General features: G+C 33.0%; 1 protein-coding gene and 1 long non-coding RNA gene across 2 annotated transcripts; one reads left to right on the forward strand and one right to left on the reverse strand.

The window, feature by feature from the left end:
• Positions 1–443: 443 nt before the first annotated feature.
• Positions 444–6,319, forward strand: LOC143071943 (uncharacterized). The gene is made up of 3 exons (XM_076246650.1): positions 444–593; positions 2,028–2,510; positions 5,045–6,319. Exons 1-3 carry the CDS (start codon positions 522–524, stop codon positions 5,504–5,506), a joined length of 1,017 nt encoding a protein of 338 aa, XP_076102765.1. The 5' UTR covers positions 444–521; the 3' UTR covers positions 5,507–6,319.
• Positions 6,320–18,158: 11,839 nt separating this feature from the next.
• Positions 18,159–20,543, reverse strand: LOC143070567 (uncharacterized). The gene is made up of 3 exons (XR_012976581.1): positions 20,425–20,543; positions 19,649–19,710; positions 18,159–18,228 (listed from the first exon to the last, which is right to left on the reverse strand). It is a non-coding gene; the product is annotated as an uncharacterized LOC143070567 (long non-coding RNA).
• Positions 20,544–21,402: the final 859 nt, after the last annotated feature.

Genomic DNA, 21,402 nt, shown 5'->3' on the forward strand with positions numbered 1-21,402 from the left:
GAATAATTACGACCATACCATCAGTACACGGGTAAATATAATATAATATAATTACAGTAATACATAGAATTAGGTCTCGTCAAAGTCTATAATAATGGTCTTGTCGTCATTTTTTCTTTAAGCCATGGTGTTTTCTGTTTTCTTCCACCAGCTATGATTTGTTTAATTGCTACAGTTATATTCTACTCTACTACAACTTGATTTTTATTTAATTTTGATTTATAATTTTTTTGTGACACTTCCTTTATACCAGTACACATTCACGTGTTAAGGAAATGAAAAATGCATTTTAAAAACTGCCTTTTTGTTTGTTTTCAAAGATTAATTACATGTGGAAGTAGAAAAATTCCATTCTAGATTATTCTGACCGCTTTATCAATCAATTTACAGAAACAGTTTTATGTGAACACAGTGTTATCGTACCCTTAAGTGAACTTTGTAGTAGTTTATCTTAAAATTTGATAAAATTCAATCTCTAAATATTGAACAATGGCGTGTTCGTCATAATTCATACAAGGAAAATGGCTGATTTCAAAACAATGTTTCTACGAATATTATGGATTCTTCTTGTCATGAAGAGTGTGGAATCTACGGTAATGTTTTAAAATAACATAAGTCAAAGTATTTCATTCACATTTACATATACCACGTGTAATTCTATTAGTTTCATTGAATGTTTACATGTTACATGTACCATGATAAAAGTGCATAATCAATAAGACAGATTAATAAGGAGTGTTTGAACCGCCCCGAACGAGTTGCTGTTGACTGCAGCCATTTTTTTTAAACGACATGAACTATGGCATCATGTTTTTTGCTGCAAGTGTTCATCGTATTTATTTATATTTTCTTACATATTTGAAAAGTCAATAAAATATGGTGTCTTGAAATCAGCTACCATGACGTAGCATACAAACATGGAGATGACATCAAGTGTCTTATGAATAAAATATAGGGGGTCACGCAATTAGATATCCCAAAGACTACAGCAAACCGAAAGGGTCTTCATGATATGTCAAACTATAATAAATATATCGCACCGAATCTAAAAATATATTGTAAATGAATTGGAAAAATAGTAATTAACCGTCCCATTTTCAGGTGTCTGTCCCAAGCCAAGAGCCTGTAATCCAGTAGTTGTTTTCGATTACCGTCACATTTTGTCCCCCATGTGCCGTTTATGAATGAATGAATGATCTTTATTCTCATAAACCAAATACATAGTTACAGAGAAGATATTACAATAATATATATAACATATATAAGATTTAGCATGTGTGAAATACAAAATTAATATGATAAATATTTACACAAATGATAAATAAACATATAGTTGTATTAACCAGGAGGATAGACTATATACGGTTCGGTAGTGTTTTTCATGGAAGGTCCTATGTTATATTCATAAGAGTTATTGAGTTATGTTTATTTCTTATTGTATCAATGTCGTTAAGAGTCATTTAACTTTAAAAGAGGTGTATTTTTATTTAGCAAAACTATTTAAGAAGTTTTCCATGAAAGCAACCGTTACTATCCCATTTTTGTGAGTTTTTGTGGTTTCTTTCTTTGAATGTAGAATAAGCGAAACGGAAATTCTCTAACAGCATTGAGTATAACATTCAATAAAATTGAGAATGGAAATGGGGAATGTGTCAAAGAGACAACAACCCGACCATAGAAAAAACAACAGCAGAAGGTCACCAACTGGTCTTCAATGTAGCGAGAAATTCCCGCACCCGGAGGCGTCATTCAGTTGACCCCTAAACAAATATATACTAGTTCAGTGATAATGAACGCCATGTACTAAACTCCAAATTGTACACAAGAAACAAGAATTTTTTCAATTTTTTTTTGCAGTCATACAGCTTTATAAAATATTTAAAATGAAGGTACTATTGTCGGATAGTATTTTTAATTGTCAATACAAAAATATAAAGTTTCAAGAAAAAGACTATCCGAAATATAATTTCTGAAATGAGACTTAAATTTGTATATCAATACTCCACCTAATACTATACTTTTTTTAGAATACTGAGAGAACATCAACAACAAAGACGGATACACAAACCACAGCAAAATCATCTTCAAATTCAACAACACTAACAAAGTTATTTCCATCACCTGCGACATCAACTACACCAAGGCCAACAACAACAACATCAAAACAATCGACAACTTCAGTACCATCAACAACAAAGGTAGCTACTAATCAACTGACAACTTCGATAGCAACACTACCAATAACAACACCTTCGCTACCAACAACACCACCAATTACAACAACTTCGCATCTAACAACACCACCAATTACAACAACTTCGTTAACAACAACACCCCCAATTACAACAACTTCACAAACGACAGTTATATCAACAACAACAAAAGATGCATCACTGGCATCAAATAAAGCACATATAACATCTACATCGCCTGATTTAACTACAACTGATACTACAGCAACGAAAACAACGACACTTACAAAGACAACACAGTCAATAAATGTGTCAAAGGTAAGTTACTGTACAATGATTAATTATTGATTAATACAGATAATTATTTCGCAGAATCTTATACAATAGGCATTATTTGTTAGCATCTCGAACAACTTTCTTTTTAGAAAATATAACCAAATATAAAACCAAAAATAAAATTTAATCCGATTTACTAATATACTGGTAGTCAAAATAGTTTGCCATATGATTACATTAAAATGATTCGAATATAAAGCGTTTTGCATTACCGTAATATAACCTGAAAACGGTCCCAATATTCTGCACTAGAGGCGTATTTCATCAATAAATGTCTTTTTAGTGATGCTCTAGTGATATCATCGGAGACTTTTAAGCCAATTACAATACACAAGACATATCTTTTTTTCGAACAAATTAAAACAAAATTCTGTAAACTGCTCACGTTAGGTGTTTTCCCAAATAGTTGTAATTAAAACGTGAAACTGTTCAGGCATATGTTTAGTAGGTAAACAAAAATCTACTGTAACAGTTAAAAAAATAATTTTGTATGCCAGGACAGAAGCGCGGGCTACTGGGCTGGTGATATCATCGGAGACTTTTAAGTCAATTACGATAAACAAGACATATATTTTTTTTCGAACAAATTAAAACAATATATGTGAAAGCTTAAAGCGTATTAAAAAGATGTTATCCAAAAAATAAAAAGATAAAACATATACTAGTAGTCAAAGCTGGGCAAGAATTCAAAGCTTTGCACGAGGAAGAAATTTTCCTAATTTAAAATATGTTTCAAAATTTTGATAGTACAAAATCCGTATGTTCATGCTAGTACAGCAGCACTGGCTACTTGACTGGTGATATCATCGGGGACTTTTAAGCCAATTACGAGAAACAAGACAAATCTTTACAATTAAGGTGTTTTCCAAATAATTGTAATTAAAAAGTGAATCTGTTCAGGCAGTATGTTTTAAAAATAGGTAAACAAAATCTACTGTAAGTTAAAAAAAGAAAGAAAAAAACATTGTAAAAATTTATCTATGTTCACCTTTATATTATGTTATATTATTATAAGTATGATGCATGCAAAACAATAAAAGAATAATGTGTCTGAGAACACGAATGCCGAAACTCAAGCTTTGCTATTTCAAATTTTAAAAGGGACATAACTCTAGAACGGTAAATGATTTACAACCCAACTCCGTCTGCGTGGTGAGGATCTAAGCATTGTGTATGAGTTTCATTGAATTTGCATGAAGCAACTTAAAGCTAGACTGCGCTAACGAAATGGGGACGGACGGAAAGAAGGACAGACAGACGGACGGACGGACAAAGATAACACTAAAAGCCCCCGTTGCCTACGGCGGGGTATAAAAAATAATCGAGAGATGAGAATAGCACCCAAATCCCACCACTTATCCCTTTGAAGCTATACTAATATATTTAAACTGTCCATTAAGCTGTGACAATACAAACTACAAACTATAACAACTGTAAGATAGCAAAAAATAGAAAGTTATTGAAAAATAAATTATTATTTTTATTTTTTCTTAATGTAACATGAAAGCCACCATGCATGTAGCAATTGTTTCGGTATTCACTCGCGTCATATCACCTTTTATCCGTCTTTGTCGTTGCTTTTCGAATGTCCACAAATTTACATATTAACAATCTATCTAAATAAATATATCCACACTAGGTGATTTTTGAAGATACCCGTAAGTTAACTATAAGAAGTCTATTGTGTATTTGCTGTCCCTCAAATTTAGGTTTACCCTGAACCTCATTTGATCCAATTGGAATTGTAAATTACGGAACTAACGCATGTTTTGTCACTTCATGTGGCATTTATAAAATCTCAAATTATACAATAATAGTCTAAGTACTACATGTTCAATTGTGCAAATATGTAAAGACAGTTTTGTAATCATCTTTTAAAACTTCTAATTGTTTAAATTAATTAAAGCGAAGTACTAGACTACTAAGTATACATAATTGAGTGACATTTCGTGTTGTTTTTAAATGAAATTTAGAATGCATCTAATAAGAGCCCTTTGAAGTGTACTTGAATATCGAAAAATGATTCATTCCTTCAAGAGAAAAGTGAAGCTTGGCCTCTGGTTTCGAATGTGTCTCGGATGGTCTGATTTGTAAGTGATGTCTAGAAGGTGTCATAGTTAGGATCCATCCTAAAATGTAAATGCAATAATATAACCAAAAAGCATGTCTAAAGAGGGTCTAACTAAAGATAATCATAAAATGTCTTCCTTTACAATTATGTAGACAGGAATCTGTTATTGGTCAGTATTAAAGCAACAATCTTTTTTCAATTTCGACATCAATAAGTTAAATTTGAACCAGATCAGTTCATTTGTATGCAATTTTTCGACAACCGTTTCTTTAGATTTAGTATGGTTCGATGAAATTATGTTTAAGGAAACAGGATATGCAATAAAAAAGAAGAATTATCATTATCAACTCTTTATATAAAATGTCTCAAAAACCAAATATGACGGAACAATGCTTTATTTTGTTTATTTTGTTTATGTTAACTGATAAAATTGATTTCAATTTAGGACCATTCAACTCCAGCACCAACACTAGGGCAAACGCCGACCAATCCGCCTAAACATAACCAAACAACAGATGGTACAATATCAGGAGGAAACACTACAGAAGAAATGATAAATAGCACAGAAGCAGTGATCACCACAACTATAAGTACCAATACAACAACGTCCAAAACAACAAAAGCACCACACATGTCGACAGTCACAGTAACGTCACCTGAATCGACAATGCCTACTAAAGGGACTACTGAAGCACAAAATGGAAGTAAGAGTAAATCTAAGTCGTACGACAGAGAACTTGTTATTATATTCGGTGTTATGTTAGGACTAATGTTTGTTGTCATTGTTATTTTCGGAATACATAAGTGTCGCCATAGAAACAAAGAATCGGACGATTTACCAATGTCGTCTGCGGACAAATATCGAAACGGCGGTGAGGACGTTACCATAGCAGCATCTTCGTTTTAATTCATGGGGATTTAACTAATGTGTTCACTTGTATTGAAATATTATATGTTCCTGTTTATTGAAATGTATTTTTCATCTAATTGATTAAGTATTATCTCCATGTGCAAAGCATACATGCATATTTTTTTCTCATGCATTTCATTATTAACCATACTATTAGATTCATAATCATAAATCATATATATATATAGTCATAAATAAATAAATCTTAAATATGAATACAAATGAAATATTATTCTGACACACATTGAGAAATATTCATTCGATGGGTTTCAAAAAATAATTCCTTTATTTTTTCTTAATCAAATTGATGTCTATGATTTGAAAAATAGAACGCTATTTTCAACACCAACCCTGCCCCTGCATTGGTCAAATTGGTCAGACATTGTCATCTCAATTTTTCATTAAATAAAAAGTCCATTTTACTACAATGTTTCTATGCATTGAATCTGTTGACGATTTACGAATCTCTCCATTGTATGAATATACTTACAACTAAAGAAAAGAATTTTTAGTAAAACGCGTGTCACAAGCTTAATTTAAAATGTGCCGTTTGTTCTCACATTCAGATAACCAGTTAAAAAACCCCAATTATTTAAATTGAGGTTTGCATTATTTTTCATCACTTGTAATTGATTTTAAGCTCAAACATACGATATAAGAGTAATCAGATCAGCAAAGCACATACGTGAATCTTAAATGTGAATTTAAGTTAAGATTAAAACAAGAGTGCACACGCTGAAATGTCTCTCTAGCTTTGTTATTGACCATTGATTTTATGTTTATAGTCCTAAATAAAAAGTTTCACTACAAGTATCCCAATTACTTAACATGATCCAAGAAAATGAGGTCAAGGTTAGATAAACAAAGCAAGAAATACATGTTCACATTACAATCATTCCATACAATGCATGAACACTTTATATTCATCAATAAACCATGAAAATAAGGTCAAGGTCAGATGAACCCTGCCATACAGACATACACCATACAATCATTCAATCGATTATATAATTGACTTATTACATAATTCATTTAAGAGACAAACTTAAACCGGAAAAAAAATACAATTGACCAATGAACCGTGAAAATGAGGTCAAGTAATAGGATACCTTACAGACAGACATATTCACCTTGCAATCATTCCATACACAAAATATAGTTGACCGATTGCATATGATATAATAGTTTAAGAAAAACAGACCAAAACACAAAAACTTAAGCATTGAGCAATGAATCTTGAAAATGGTTAAAGTAAAACTACCAGACTGACAATGTTCACCGTAAAATATTTCTATACACCAGATAGTATAGTTGATCTATAGCATATAAGTAAAAGAAAAACACCAGAAAACACAAAAACGTAGCTCTAATTATCAACATAACCAGAAAAATGAGGCCAAGATCAGATGACCTCTACCAGTTAGACATGTACACATCACAATCATTCCATATACCTAATATATAGTAGGCATGTTGCTGATAGTATCTGAGATATGGACATGACCATGAAAACATAACCTTGATCTATGAAATGAGGTCGAGGTCAAGTGAAAACTGCCTGACATGCATAAGGACCTTGCAAGGTACACACATACCCAATATAATTATCCTATTGCTCATACTAAAATAATAAGAGAGCAATTATCATTACTAAAATCTGAACAAAGTTTTTCAAGGTCACTGAACCGTGCAAATAAGTTTAAGGGCAAAGGACAAATGGCAGATGGAAATTTCATTTCATAAGGCATCTATATACATAGTATGCTACAGGATCACTATCCTTAAGTCTATCTTTCTGGTCGCAGCCTCGACAAAAAACGTCTTGAGAGTGGCCAAGGTTGAATTATCAAGCCTCTTTGGTCATTCAGAGGAGCATATATATCATGCATAAACATCTTTGAATTTCTGTTATAATTCTAATTTATAGATGAGCGATTCAGATTGCTTAAATGCTCTAGTTCATATGCATAATTTGGCTTTCTAGATTTTGCTTTATTCGATCGTCACTGCTTTGTAGACGAATCGCGCCAGACGCGTATAACATTTTGATCCTTCGGTCTATGAGGAGTTTTTTTTTACTTACATTCAATGTAAATTTTGTTATTATTCGGCTAAAAATGTAGAAGAAAGATAAGTGAAAGTGTATCGTTCAACTATAACAATTTAATGAGCAGACAATTTAATAAAAATGTGCCGTCTTATTGTCTTGTGCTGAAGACTATGTAACAATTTACAATACCGAATTTGCTATTTGTAAATGCTTGATCTGAAGAAATAAACGCAAATGGACATACATGTACTGTTCAGAAATATGTAAAAAAAATATGCTTTTAAAATAATGACAATTGTTTTGTATTACACACAAGTAAAACTGTACTAGAGCGATATCGTTTACCCTTCAAGAGAAAATTATCTTTCATAAAAAAAAATTAATTTTTTATATGTTTTCAATCAGCTTGAGCAAGTGAAAGAAATCATACATAACAAGTCTGTGATTTGTATATATATATATACCAAAAATGTAAACAGTTTTATTTTGATTTTCCCGCTTTGCTGTGTCCGACATATTGCGGAATAATAAAAATAGAAAGGCACACATGTTGGGTGCGGGATTACTTGCTGTTCATAATAAATTCATTCTTTACAGCTTTATGTTAAAGATTAGATAGCAGTGCTTAAATTCCGGATATAGTAAACAAAAAGTATTCATAAAATTTGTGAAAAAAGTAAGTGCATGAAGACATGTATAACTTTTATCACCTGGTGTAAAAAGACCTTAAGGTGCGTGTGAAAATAATGATAAATGGAGTAACTTGTCTACTCAACACATACATAATCTTGTTTTAAGTAGAATTATAGAACATAAATCTGAGATAAAACTAAAGACATTTACCAATTGACCGGTTTTATTCTCATAAATGATCAAAACATATTAAATGATTTTGAGTTTTAATAACCAAGTGGCTTTAGTTAATTATAGTTATTATAAAAATGATTGTCCCGTAGAGAAACTTGCAGACAAGGATTTTGTTTAAATCGAAATTGTTCTGTACTTTCTAAAAAGTACCAACTTATTTTTTGTCTATTTTTCAATAAGTGAAATAAAATAACTGATATCGTTACATCAATTATAAGCTTCTGCTTTCTCGGAATTTCATTTAAGACTGCGTAAACATAAAGGAAGCATATCCAACTTGCGGATATTCTATTTTCGGTCCTTTAAAAGAAAGCAACGTTATATTAAAAATAAAATATCGGAGGCAAGAGATTCAGTTGAATTAAAAATAAAACCTAGTATAGTCAATGTAAACTTTGTATCCTCCATTGTCATGATTCAAGAAATTATTAAAGAAACTTTGATCATAATTCCCTCTGGCAATGTTGACCTGTCATGAATTTGTCTGTTCTATTTAGGTCCCATTTAGGCATATAGCTTTTAACTTTTTAAAAAGGTATTTTAGTATTTTCGGCTTTCAAAATTTTACATTTGATCTTAGTTTTAGCTATACAACGCTTCTAGAGCAGAATATTTGTTATATGGTAGTTCCTTTGTATACAGTTCACATGATTCTTAATTCGAATCTTTGTATTAAACTTAGAGACTTTCAGATAAATCAGGAAAAAAAAAAAAAAAAAGAAGTAAAATCTTAAAATTCATCCTAAAACTACGGAAGCGTATTAGCGCCACACGACTTTCTTTTTTAATATTTCTTCCTATGTTTGCGTTTAACGCAAACCTTTGCGATATAACTGAACTAAACGAAAACCTTTGCGCTTAACGCAAACATTTGTGGTACAACGCAAACATTTGCGAAATAACGCAAACCTTTGCGATGCAACGCAAACCTTTGCGTTATAACACAAACGACGTAACGTTAGATATTGCTACTACCACGAAAAATAGCGTTAAGTAAATATTTGACGGAAATTTTTTATAGAAATGCTGAAATAAATATTTCAAATTATACATGAAAATAAAAATTGATTCTTAAATTTTCACATAATGATAGAGAAAGAATAAAAATATAATATTCATAGGCTAAGGAAGACACAAATTATCCGAAAAACGTTTATTTAGCATTGTCCCATGTAACAAACTCGAAACATAAAACTCGAACAATTAGCGAAATTTTCACGCAACTCTTCGAAATTTTGCATGAACATTCTATGACGTGATATATTTCAGAATTGTTTAACATGGCTGTCTCCATTTAAAATTTGCATACATATTTTCAAAAGAATATGATGTACGGAAATGTCCCATCGGAAATTTAATTTGGAAACTTGAAACATTTCAGTTCAAAAATAAAATTTTGACAGATAATTCATTAAATTGTAAGCACGATCGTTTTGTACTTTAGTGTAAGCTCCCAAAATTCGAATTGAAAAATGAATTGAGCTACATATTCAATTCAAAACAATAGATTTGCAATGTCTAGCGGAAATGTCCGAATTAAACTTTCATGTCTTCACAAAACTTTTACGGCAAAAAAAACTGAGATTTGATTTCGTGAAGATTATTTTTCGGCTTTGATAACTATACTAATAAAAAGTACTTTTAAAGTTGAAGTTGGTACACCAAATAACATTAATATTACAGGGTTATGTATAAAAAATACGGATTAATGAAAATGTCTTGCAAGTTGTCCGTTCTCATAATCAGACGTCGCCACAAGCGTAATATGCTAAGACGGAAAAAGCCACATGAACTGCATTCGCGTGTTCCTTCCTCCACTAAAATATGAATGTCCTGCTTTCAACAAAACGATTTGATGCACACATTATAAAAATACACATCTATAAGACGATCAAAAAGTAAGAAAACTACAGTATCATAACTGTAAGCTATTGTATGTCACCTGCTTGAATAAAATCATACTCGGGTTGAATATTATATGCAGCAATATTCCTCCAAAAACACATAATTACTAGCAGTAAAATTGAATATCCTATCTTAATTATAAAATCATATTGGATTGGATTCTCACGGCATTTATACTTACTTGTGTGTTACACTTTGTATTTACCCACAAAGGAAAGCCCGAAGAATTAGATAGTGCGCGGTTCTAATTTAACGTCATTTTTCTGTTACACTTAATGGTAGCAATATCTGACGTTGCGTCAAATTTTTATTTTTATTTTTATTTTTACATCTTCATTTCAATTATTCATTTAGTTTTGTGTATATGTCAGTCTGTCAATAATTTCGGTTGTTTTTTACTGGAAAAGAACCATAAATACAAGGCCATATCATTATAATAAATATGCATATGAATAAGGAATACTTGAAGTGCAATTATATATAGATTTAGAATGATTTGTGCATCAGAACAGTAAATATAGATATGGTATAGGCATATTTTAATTGAAAGAGAAAAATAATGTCATACAGTTGTGAAACTTTCAAGACAAATAGACAAAATGATCTTTTTGTTTTAAATGAATTATTAATAAAAAAAAACATTTTTTTTTAAATTTTGATGCAAAAAATCTCAGAATATGATAAATGTTCTTTGATAAAAATTCATGGAATTTTCAATTAAATCTAGTGAATTAATTGCAAGTGCTTGGGTAGCAATTTGAATGGAGAGAACATAATTTTAATAATAAAACATCTTCATTTTACTGCAAAAAGATAGCTTGTTTCGATCTAACCACCTTATACAAACCTCAAACGAGAGCTTACTTTGGAAGAATATTTATATTTGCCTGTATTAGCAGGGTTAATTTTTTATATTCTTCGATATAACTTCAATTTACTCCATTCTCTTGACTTGGGTAGAAAATTGTCTCGTTGACATTCATACCACATCTTCTTATATCTATTTTTCTACTCAGTATTCGGCAAAGATAATTTATGTTCTAAATATTCACGACAATCATTTTACAAAGGGAAATAAATTTTAATATATGTAGCCTCCTCCATTTATAACTGCTGCCTCCTTTGAACCTTAAATGAAAAAAATAAGATAAATTATATGTTGCGTTATTTCGCAAAAGTTTGAGTTGTAACGCAAAGGTATGCGTTATTTCGCAAAGTTTTCCGTTAAAACGCAAAGGTTTGCGTTAAATATCGCAAACATAGGAAGAAATATTAAAAAAAAAGTTGTGTGGCATTTAAAAGCTTTATATATGTTTTATTCAGACAGAAAATAATGTGCCGTTTCGAAATAGAAATTGACATAAACAATTGTTTTTAAAGCCGTTGTTCTTGTGACAGCGGACTCACTACGAGTGTGGGAGATACGGATAACAAATACACATAAACTGTTATCTGTGACTTTCTGTGCTATATTTGCTTTAAAATTCATAAACGAAAGCCTCGGTCACACCTCACTGGATAGCACGAACGGACGCCTAACGGATGAAAATAAAAGTTGTCCGTTGACAAATTTGTTATCCGTTGGGAGTCCGTTGATGTGCTGACCGAATAAAACGGGCGCGTAACGAATGATTCTAATGCAACAACGTTTGTAACGTTCATTTTGATTGGATAACGCCACTTTCTTACATGGCATCAATTGACAATTGATGCTATGGGACGTACGCGCAAGCGCAGCCGGCATATGACAGATTTTAAATACATGTTTTAACGTTGTTTTCTGTCAGTTTCATTCGAATGGAGATAACAATATTGTATTTTAAGCTCCGACGGCATCAATTTGGGATTTGATGGTCGCAAATACCCGTTTACTGTCTCCGCTAACGCGTCACCAGTAAACTTAATTTGCGACCATCAAATCCCCAATTGATGCCGTCGGAGCTTAAAATACAATACAGTTATCTCCTAAATAATGGACGCACACCGGATATGCAACGTACGAGAAACGGAAACGTACCGGACAGAACGGATGTCGAACGTACATCCAACGAACGAGTACCGCATAAAACGGACACCTAACGGAAGCGTACCGGATAAAACGGATGAACAAGATATACAGAAAATTTAAAGGCGACAATAATAATACATGTAAATCGCATAAATATCCAAAACGTTTCTGTGTAACTGGTTTTGATTTGTTCTTCAAAATGCCACCAAAAGGTGGTGTCTGGCCTGAATAAGAACTGCTTGATAGTGAAGACATGCACTTACTTTAAGATCGATTATGAAAAATAAGAATTCATGACACTCAAGAAATCTGACATACCAATAATTGTTTTTTCTGACGCGAAATTTTCAATTGGCGTTTATCCGTTTCAGATCGTTCAAAACGGACGACTACCGGACGTTCAACGGACATTTTATCCGTTGGACGTCCGTTCTAAGTTTTGAACATGCTCAAAATTTTCCAACGGACAGAACAGACGTCGACGGATAAAACGTACGCCTAACGGACATGAAACGGACATGGACGGACGTCTAACGGATAAGAACGGACGTCTAACGGACATGAACGGATTGGAAAAAAGTTATCATGGCTTCTTCTTCGCTAAGAAGGCGATATTTTGCATTATGAGCAGACAACTAAAAAAAATGGAGTCAAAACCACTATTGGTTCGGGTAGGACATGGTGTTCATGTAAACTGTTACCTTGTGAACTAGTATAATATTAAAAATTCGTAATTACAAATTATATGTGTCAGAAGCGCTTTTCTGTGATGACCTTCATGAACGCTCAAAGCCAAATATTTTGAAGCCGAGGACGTATAAGTACAACACACGAGAAGAGCTAAATTAATAAACAGGACCAAACTATACTAGCTAATATCGAGCACAATTCATGAGGAAGTTGGAATGTGATGGTGTAGTACAAATTAGTGTGTATGATTGACTATTTTGCTTGCTTTACGTCCAATTGCAATACATTTTTATGCCTATTCAAGACAAAAACACAGTTTTCTCTTTATAAAAAATATATTTAAACTAAGGCCCGCTCCAAGTACGAGGAATAAGGTTTAAAGTTACGCGATGGCGTATATTTACAAACCCCAACATAGGAAAAACTGATAGGCAGACAAGTGCAAACTCAGGATTTCGAAAGAGGCGGTCACTTAGTAAGAGTGCAACATGAAAAAGTATGTGCATTAACCACATATGAATCTCCGAAAGGGAGGACCGAATCCCCTGTCCCCATAACCATCGTAATCCTTAATCTTTGAGGTGATTGTATTTATATACTCCAGTCAACCCTTGTAGTCTGATTAAAGGAGAATATTCATACAACCTAAAATTTATTACCTGGAAAAGTACAAAATGTATGTATCCCTCTGTTAATAATTGATATATTTTCATATGAAAACAAGATAAATATGCTAAGTTGTTATAAATAAAACTCCACCCTGACACTAATCAGCTTCCGTACGATTCCAATCTTAAATGACTTGGGATTGTATGTTTTCCTACCAATGGTATATGGTTCCCACTAGGCTCATTGGCTTTCTTCCACCAATAAAAATTGTCTGTTACGAAATAGAACAAAACTGCTAAGAGGAGCATTGAACACTAATCAATCAATCTAGACCTGCATTCAATGTAAGTTTTAATGTTATTGGCTCATAAGCTATTTGATGCTTTCATTATTTTCCCTAAGGTCAGGTTTCAAATGAAATATTAGATATTTAGGTAGAGCAATGACATTTGACACATTGAAAAATATTTTTTTTATTTTATATACAAAAATAGCATGTATATATACTAGTATGCAATATGATTGTCTTTCTATTGTTGCTATTGGTATCGTATAAATATATTCAATCTGCTGTTTATTACTGGATATTAAATCATATATATTTTGGCCACTGCAATTTGGTCCTTGAACTGTGTTACAGCCCTCTTTTGCCATTGCTGCTAAAATAGACTAGGAACATTGTACATGTACAGCGCAAGCCAAGACATAGTTACACAAAAGATTTACCTGAGTACTGAGTATATCAAACTGTTTTGAAAATAACATACATGCACCAAAGATCGTCTTTTGAAAATATGAAGCATGAATATGGACACACAATTAGATGTTATGAATTATCTTCAACATTTTTCCTGCTACATCAATTATATCTGGAGGTATGCACAAAAGATCTTCTTTTGAAAATATGCAGCGTATTTTTATCAAACAATCAGAATGTTGTTGCTTTTTAGGAGTCTGGTGGATTGTTATTTTCATCCATTTTTCTGCGATATCGTTTACGTCTGGCGTTTGATGTTTTTGGTTTTGGTGTATTTGGTGGCATAGGATTAAATTGTGCGGGTGACATAGGAATAGTTTGTGTCTTGATATTCGTTCCAGAGAGGACTTTTATAATTTGCCAATTTGAAGACAGAGTTTCTGTTGGTTGACTTTGGTTACCGTTCGTTATGCAATCTGGAATCAGTTTTTTCACAAATGTTTTCATTGCTGATTTCAATGTACCACCATTTTCTCCTGCCCCTTGAAAATCACCTATTGTACTTTCTGAGCTCGAGCTTTGAGTGTCATCTAAGGTATCACTTATGCTTTGAATGACTGCAATATGCTTATCATGCAGTTTCTTGAATACTCCTATCGCTTTGCTGTAACTCATATTTTCGATGACAGGAAACAGGTCTTTTTCTTGCATCTGATAAAACCCTATCAGTTCGTTATCATCCACTTTGTGAAAAATGTCTTCAGTTGGATATTTATCATCCACTGCAATATCCATTATAGTACGATATTGGTCTTCTTCTATGTTGCTGACCGATTTTTCTCTTTCTGTCTGCTCTCTGATATTCTCAAAAATCTGCTCTGGTGCTGGTTTTGACATTTTAGTGGAAGCTTTTGTCTCATTGGCCTGCTGTTGTTTTGATTTAGACATTTTATGTGAAACTGTTGTCTCATCAGTCTGCTCTAGTGATGATAAATGTATTGATTTCACAACTTCACTTTTATCTTTCTTTTCATTACTCATCTTTTTTACAATTAACATCTTTTTCAAATTTATTGACCATGTATGAATTTGATCTGATGCTGGGTAGCTGTCCGGTTTTTCTGTATATGTTTGCTTTCTGACATTCCTTTTTTGTGGTCCTCTGGTACAACATTTTTCAGTAACGATTTTGCATACTTTTTCACTTTTGCTTTTAGGTAGATAGCAACATTTACCAGATGCCTTATGTAGTCTAGAAAATCGGTACTTTCTCTCAGATATGTAGCGATCTTTACAAGATGTCTTTTGCAGCCTAAAAGTTGGAAACTTATTTTCACAGTTTACCCTTTTCAGAGCGAATTCTGAGTTCATATCTAAAGCTCCACCATTTGCTGTTTTCTCATTAGTTTTCTGTGGAGCTGATATAGACGTTGATTGCGTTGGAATAACTTTACTTTTCTCTTTCTTTTCATTCCTGATATTATTTTTAATATATGTATCTTTCATATTTTGTGGCAATGTATAAATTTGATTTGGTTCTGGGTATTTGTCTGGTTTTTCTCTGTCTGTTTGCTTTCCTTCGTCCCTGATTTGTGTTCGTTTGGTGCAGTATCTTTCATAAACAATTTTGCTTACTTTGTCACTTTTGCTTTTAGGAATATAGCATTTTTTACCAGATGAAAGATGCAGCCTGGAAAATCGGTACTTTCTATTACTGACGTAGTAATATTTACGAGATGTCTTTTGCAGTGTAAAAGTTCTATACTGACTCTTCCATTTTGGCCTTTGAGAACCTAATTCTAGTAGGCTCATATCTAAAATTTCACTGGAAGTTGTTGTCTCACCTAGTTTCTGTGGTGCTGGTTTAGACATTGATTCTGTTGACATAACTTTTATACTTTTATCTTTATTTTCATCTCTGCTCTTTTTTACAATTAAAGTCTGTTTGAAGTTTTGTGGCAAGTACTGTAAGGGTGGAAGCAGTTTTGGAGTACCAGGACGATTAGTGAAGGGGTGGTCTTGCATGCATGTTTGCTCTTTGTCAGGTAACACTGGTGGTAGTTTAACAGTGTCAGATAGTTCTTTCGCGTATATTAACTTCTTGTTAGGTAACAATGGATGGCGTTTTAGAGTCTCTGGGTATGACTCTTCCACGTGTTTAATCTTCCTGTTTGGTAGCAGTAGTGGTAGTTGTACTGGAGTAGAGGGCGACTTTTCCTTGTATTTCATTTTCTCGTTACCTAGCAATTGTGGCAGTTTTACTGGAAGAGGAATTTCCGATCTCTTAGAATGCTTTTGGAGCTCGTTCCTTTGTGTCTCCTCCTTTCTAGAATAATTTTCAATTTCCTTGCTTTCTAAAGATAGTTCAAACATATTATACTCAACTTCAAATTCATGATTAAGGAAACTAAGTTCTGATTCGGATCTACGGATTGTACAGCAAGAGTCAACACACTCGCCGGTAATGCACTTGTCTGATTCTAGTATATTTTCATGGATTGGTGTCATCACGTGTGTTCTACCAGTTCTCCCGATATATAACGTGGTGTCATCAATAATGACAGTGTTGACTTCGATCATTTTTCTTTTATACTTGTTTAAGCTACCATTTGATGAAATCAGAAGTTCCTCGTTGAACTGTTGGTTATGTTCGCGTTTGACGTCGAGAATAAATTGTGGAAAAGGATTTGGAATTCTTGAGCGGTTGCTCTTTTCAATTGTTTTGTAAACATTTTCCAGGGTTTTCTGTGTATCAAGAAAAAACTGTTTCTGTTTCCTTAAGGAATGAAGCTTATCTTTCGTTGAAATTAGTAGATTATGCATGCATCGCTTCATAACATGTCTGTCAGCCTCTTTAAAATCGATGTATTGCTCTATTTCTTGCCTCAGCCTATTCTTGGAAAGTTTGCTTGGTCGCATGTTTTGTAGTTTGTTGGAGGTTGCATGGATTGCTTTCTCTTTTTCTTGTATTACACATTTCCAGTTGGCAAGCAATCTGAAATCATGATTTTTTTTTTTGTTCTTACTGTAATGTATAGCGATTCGCTACTCGCCTCTTAAACATAATCCTCGTACAGAACGTTATTTTTTCACATAAATCAGTTGTAAAAAACGGTGACCTATTATAGTTGTTAATTTCTGTGTTATTTTGGTCTCTTGTGGAAAGTTGTCTCATTGGCAATCATGCTATATCTTCTTTTTTAATTCTTATCACAACATCAGCAAGTAGTGGCTAAATTTACTAACCAATTAAAACATAAATAAAATTGAGAATGGAAATGGGGAATGTGTCAAAGAGACAACAACCCGACCATAGAGCAGACAGCAGAAAGTATGGTCATTCCTAATTTGCGATACTAAAGAGATGACAATACAAATACGAATGCAAAACCATATATAATTTTTAGAGGATAACCTTATATGTTGTCGTATGTAACTCAATGACTTCCAGTCGAATTCCAATGTAGAATACCATTATCATCATGCATTCCTTATTTTCTTTTATTTCTATTAAGTTATTAGACATTTTATCTATATGTTCTCGATGGCATTATGTTTGTTTACAAGTCTGAATTTTCGTCTCTCTGTACTCTAGGTATGTATTAGTGTATCAGAAGTTTTTTAAACTTTCATTTGATTTAGTTTAAAATTTCACATCCGTTTTGGGAGGTTTTTTTTGTCGAAAGATATACCATTGTGGTAAGGATGTGGCAATACTGTACATATTGGTGTACTTTATGGTTTTAGAACTTTTTTTTTTAAAGATAATTAAATTTGATATTGTCTCATATTCCATATTTGTTTAAAGATAAACTAGACTTACTCATTCCCTGTCCTGTCTACGTATTCCTTTGTATCATACTCTATCTTGAATTTCTGGCTTCTTGATCCGACTACAAAAACACAACACCTTGTATTAGTAAATGATGTGGTATATTGATCTACATTAGACAATCCACATTTTGCATTCAGCCTGATCCATTGTTATCATTTATTTCTGTTCGAATTTGCAATTTGAATAAATGAGTTGGGAATATATAATACTGAAATGATGAAATAGCACCAAAACAAAAACTAAGAAGAAAGAAAAGACATATAGAAGTCAATATACAGGTTAAAAAATATCTGTACAATGTCAAGCTCCGAGTTAAGAAAAGGTGTTCACAGAAGAGATGCACGTAGAACTGTCATCAACACTTTTTCAAAAGGACAAAAACATGAACTATAGATTACCATTACCTATGGCTAGGTTCTAGACATAAAACAGGCATATCAGTGGTGGTTCGAAAAGAGGGGGAGGGGAGGGGGTTGTAACCCTCCTTTTTTATGGCATTTGTCGTAAAATAAAAGGGGGTTCCAAACCTGGACCCCTCCCTTTTTGGATCTGCCACTGCAGGTTATAGGAATGCGGGTGACACCATGCTGTTCTATAGTGTAATACTTGCCGCTGTATTTCGGTATCGATTCTATTCGTCAACGTTTAAATAGACTTGGAAATAAGGTAATGCATGATCGACGAAGCGGTTTTACAAGACGCTGGAGCGTTCCGTGTAGTTCAGATTCTACCCCATGCATTTCAGTATTCAGTTACTATTCAAAGTATAATCGTTTTGCTTCGATCAGTGTGCTAACTAACCCCCCCACCCTTTTCCCCAAAAAAGGTTTGTGTTTGAAAAAATGTAAGGGTTTCTAAGCCGAAGTATACTGAGCAACTTATTAATTACAAATATCTTCTTCGAATTATTAACATGTAGTTCCGTGCTGTTATAAGACTTAGTGTAATTATGATTTGAAATACTCATAAAAATATCATACATAACGTTGATGTATAAAATCGATACCAAAATACAGTGGCAAGTATTACACTATAGAACAGCATAGTGTCATCCCCATTCCTATAACCTGCAGTGGCAGATCCAAAAAGGGGGAGGGTTAAAACCCCTTTTATTTTACGACCAATGCCGTAAAAAAGGAGGACTCTAACCCCCGGACCCCTCCCGCTCTGTTCGAACCACCACTGATATGCCTGTTTTATGTCTAGAACCTAGCCATAGGTAATGGTCATCTATACTTCATGTTTTTGTCCTTTCGAAAAGTTATGACTAATTGTTTAATTTGTTTTTGGGATAGTCAGATTTAAACTACTTCACCGAAATCAAAACTCATTTATAAACGCATCGGAATTCCGTTCTAATCAAGCTCCCCGTAATTGTTTTCTATACGAACCTACAGTATTCAATTAAAACAAATAGTCCGTTGATAAAATAAACCGAAGAGGGAATAACACGCGACAAAGTGGCTCCTTAAACTTACTACTTTCTGTCGTCTTCTTGTGCACAGTATGCTTTGTAGGTGCCATATTTTCAACTTTATCACTGCAAAAGAGAGAAAAAATAAGTTTTAAGTTTTCAAATTTTCTCAGCAAAAAAAAAGAAGGAATCACCCGTATAAATGAAGGATGTTTTGTATAACGGAGGTATTATGTTTTAATTTGGGGCCAAAGACTGTATACTTTGGTAGACAAATACGGAGATATAGTACTCCGTTTGCCAATAGTTCAAGATTTCTTTACAGGACTATATTGCTAATCAGCCATTATATTTATTATTATGTTATGATAACATTTCCGTTTTATAATGATGTCAACAAATTGATATAGGAAGGACCACAGTTTAAAATAACCGACAACTTACACCGTATTTACTTTTTTCGTTCAAATCTTTAAAAAAAAATCTCATCATTATACTAAGATCCAGTAGTAGTGGTTTCTGAATTTCAAATGTCACTTTCAAATTGGTTTAGTTGCGGTCAACGTTTAAAACGCTGGGTTTTGTTTGTTTGTTTGTTTTGTGTTTTTGTTTTATTTACTGGAGAGGCATCCTTATGTTGCAATAGTTTGATTCGTTTTCTAGCAATTAGATAACTTTAATCCTACTACCCTTGTTAGGCTGCATACGGTTCTATTTATACAAATTATAATGGTAATAAAGTAATTTACACAAAACATTTCGAACATTTAAGTACAGTTCCATATCTTTAACACAAGTACATTATCAAAATGAGCATAAATTAATGTTAAATATGCTTACCGATCCTTCTTCGTTCTTTCTACCATAATTTTTCGTATTCTGATTGAAATAATTCAATATGTGTTCTCTTCTTTTATAATCACTGCTAACTGCGACAGATGAAACTGTGTAGTGAGGAATAGGAGGTGCCGTCACTTTGACAACGTTTCTTCTATTATGACGTTACGTTAAGCCTCGGTCACCTTACCGGATAGCTCGAACGGACCGCGACCGTTACACTACATTTTTTTATATTGCAACGCACATATGTTATGGTTTTACGTCTGTCTTAAGATAGTTTTGTAAATTTAGTACTTTCAATCTGCGGACAATTCACCTATCAGTAATATACAGAAGATACGAAAATCGGGCGCAGATTCAGACATTTAGGAAAGGGGGAATTCATCACCCGGGCCCCCTAATTCAACCGCCAAAAAAAATGAACACTCGCAAACCAGAAGTCGATTATAACAGACAATACCATGATAAAAAAGAAAGCTATTATAAATACAAAAAAAAGTTGAAAACATTAAAAAGAATTCTAAAGGAGCAGCCCGAATTCCACAAAAACTTAATTGGTGCCGTGGTATTACTGTAAATTTCATTGGTTCCGAAATTTTATAAAGACAAACAACTGTTTTGATTTCACACAACCGTTTTGATTTGATTTGATTTATTTTAGATCTACAGTGTTTTGATTTGATTAAAAACTTTCGTTAGTTCGTTCTTTGGTTCGTTGGTTCGTTCGTTCGTTGGTTCTTTCGTTCGTTGGTTCGTTTTTTCTTTCGTTGGTTCGATGGTTCGTTCGTTGGTTCGTTCGTTCGTTGGTTCGTTCGTTCGTTCGTTCGTTCGTTCGTTCGTTTGTTTGTTTGTTTGTTCGTTCGTTCGTTTGTTCGTTCGATCGTTTGTTCGTTTGTTCCTTAAAAATTATATACATGATTTGATCTCTTCATAAACAAAATGCGTCTTTTATATTTCATTCTTGCAAAAATATCATTT

The sequence above is a fragment of the Mytilus galloprovincialis genome, chromosome 4 (assembly GCF_965363235.1).
Source record: "Mytilus galloprovincialis chromosome 4, xbMytGall1.hap1.1, whole genome shotgun sequence".
In the NCBI taxonomy this organism is placed as follows: domain Eukaryota; kingdom Metazoa; phylum Mollusca; class Bivalvia; order Mytilida; family Mytilidae; genus Mytilus; species Mytilus galloprovincialis.

Excerpts from the sequence above, each read along its gene's own strand:
- LOC143071943 (XM_076246650.1), top strand. The coding sequence starts at position 522 with ATGGCTGATTTCAAAACAATGTTTCTACGAATATTATGGATTCTTCTT. Across the intron at positions 594-2,027 it reads TGAAGAGTGTGGAATCTACG|AATACTGAGAGAACATCAAC; the intron begins GTAATGTTTTAA and ends TACTTTTTTTAG. Across the intron at positions 2,511-5,044 it reads AGTCAATAAATGTGTCAAAG|GACCATTCAACTCCAGCACC; the intron begins GTAAGTTACTGT and ends ATTTCAATTTAG.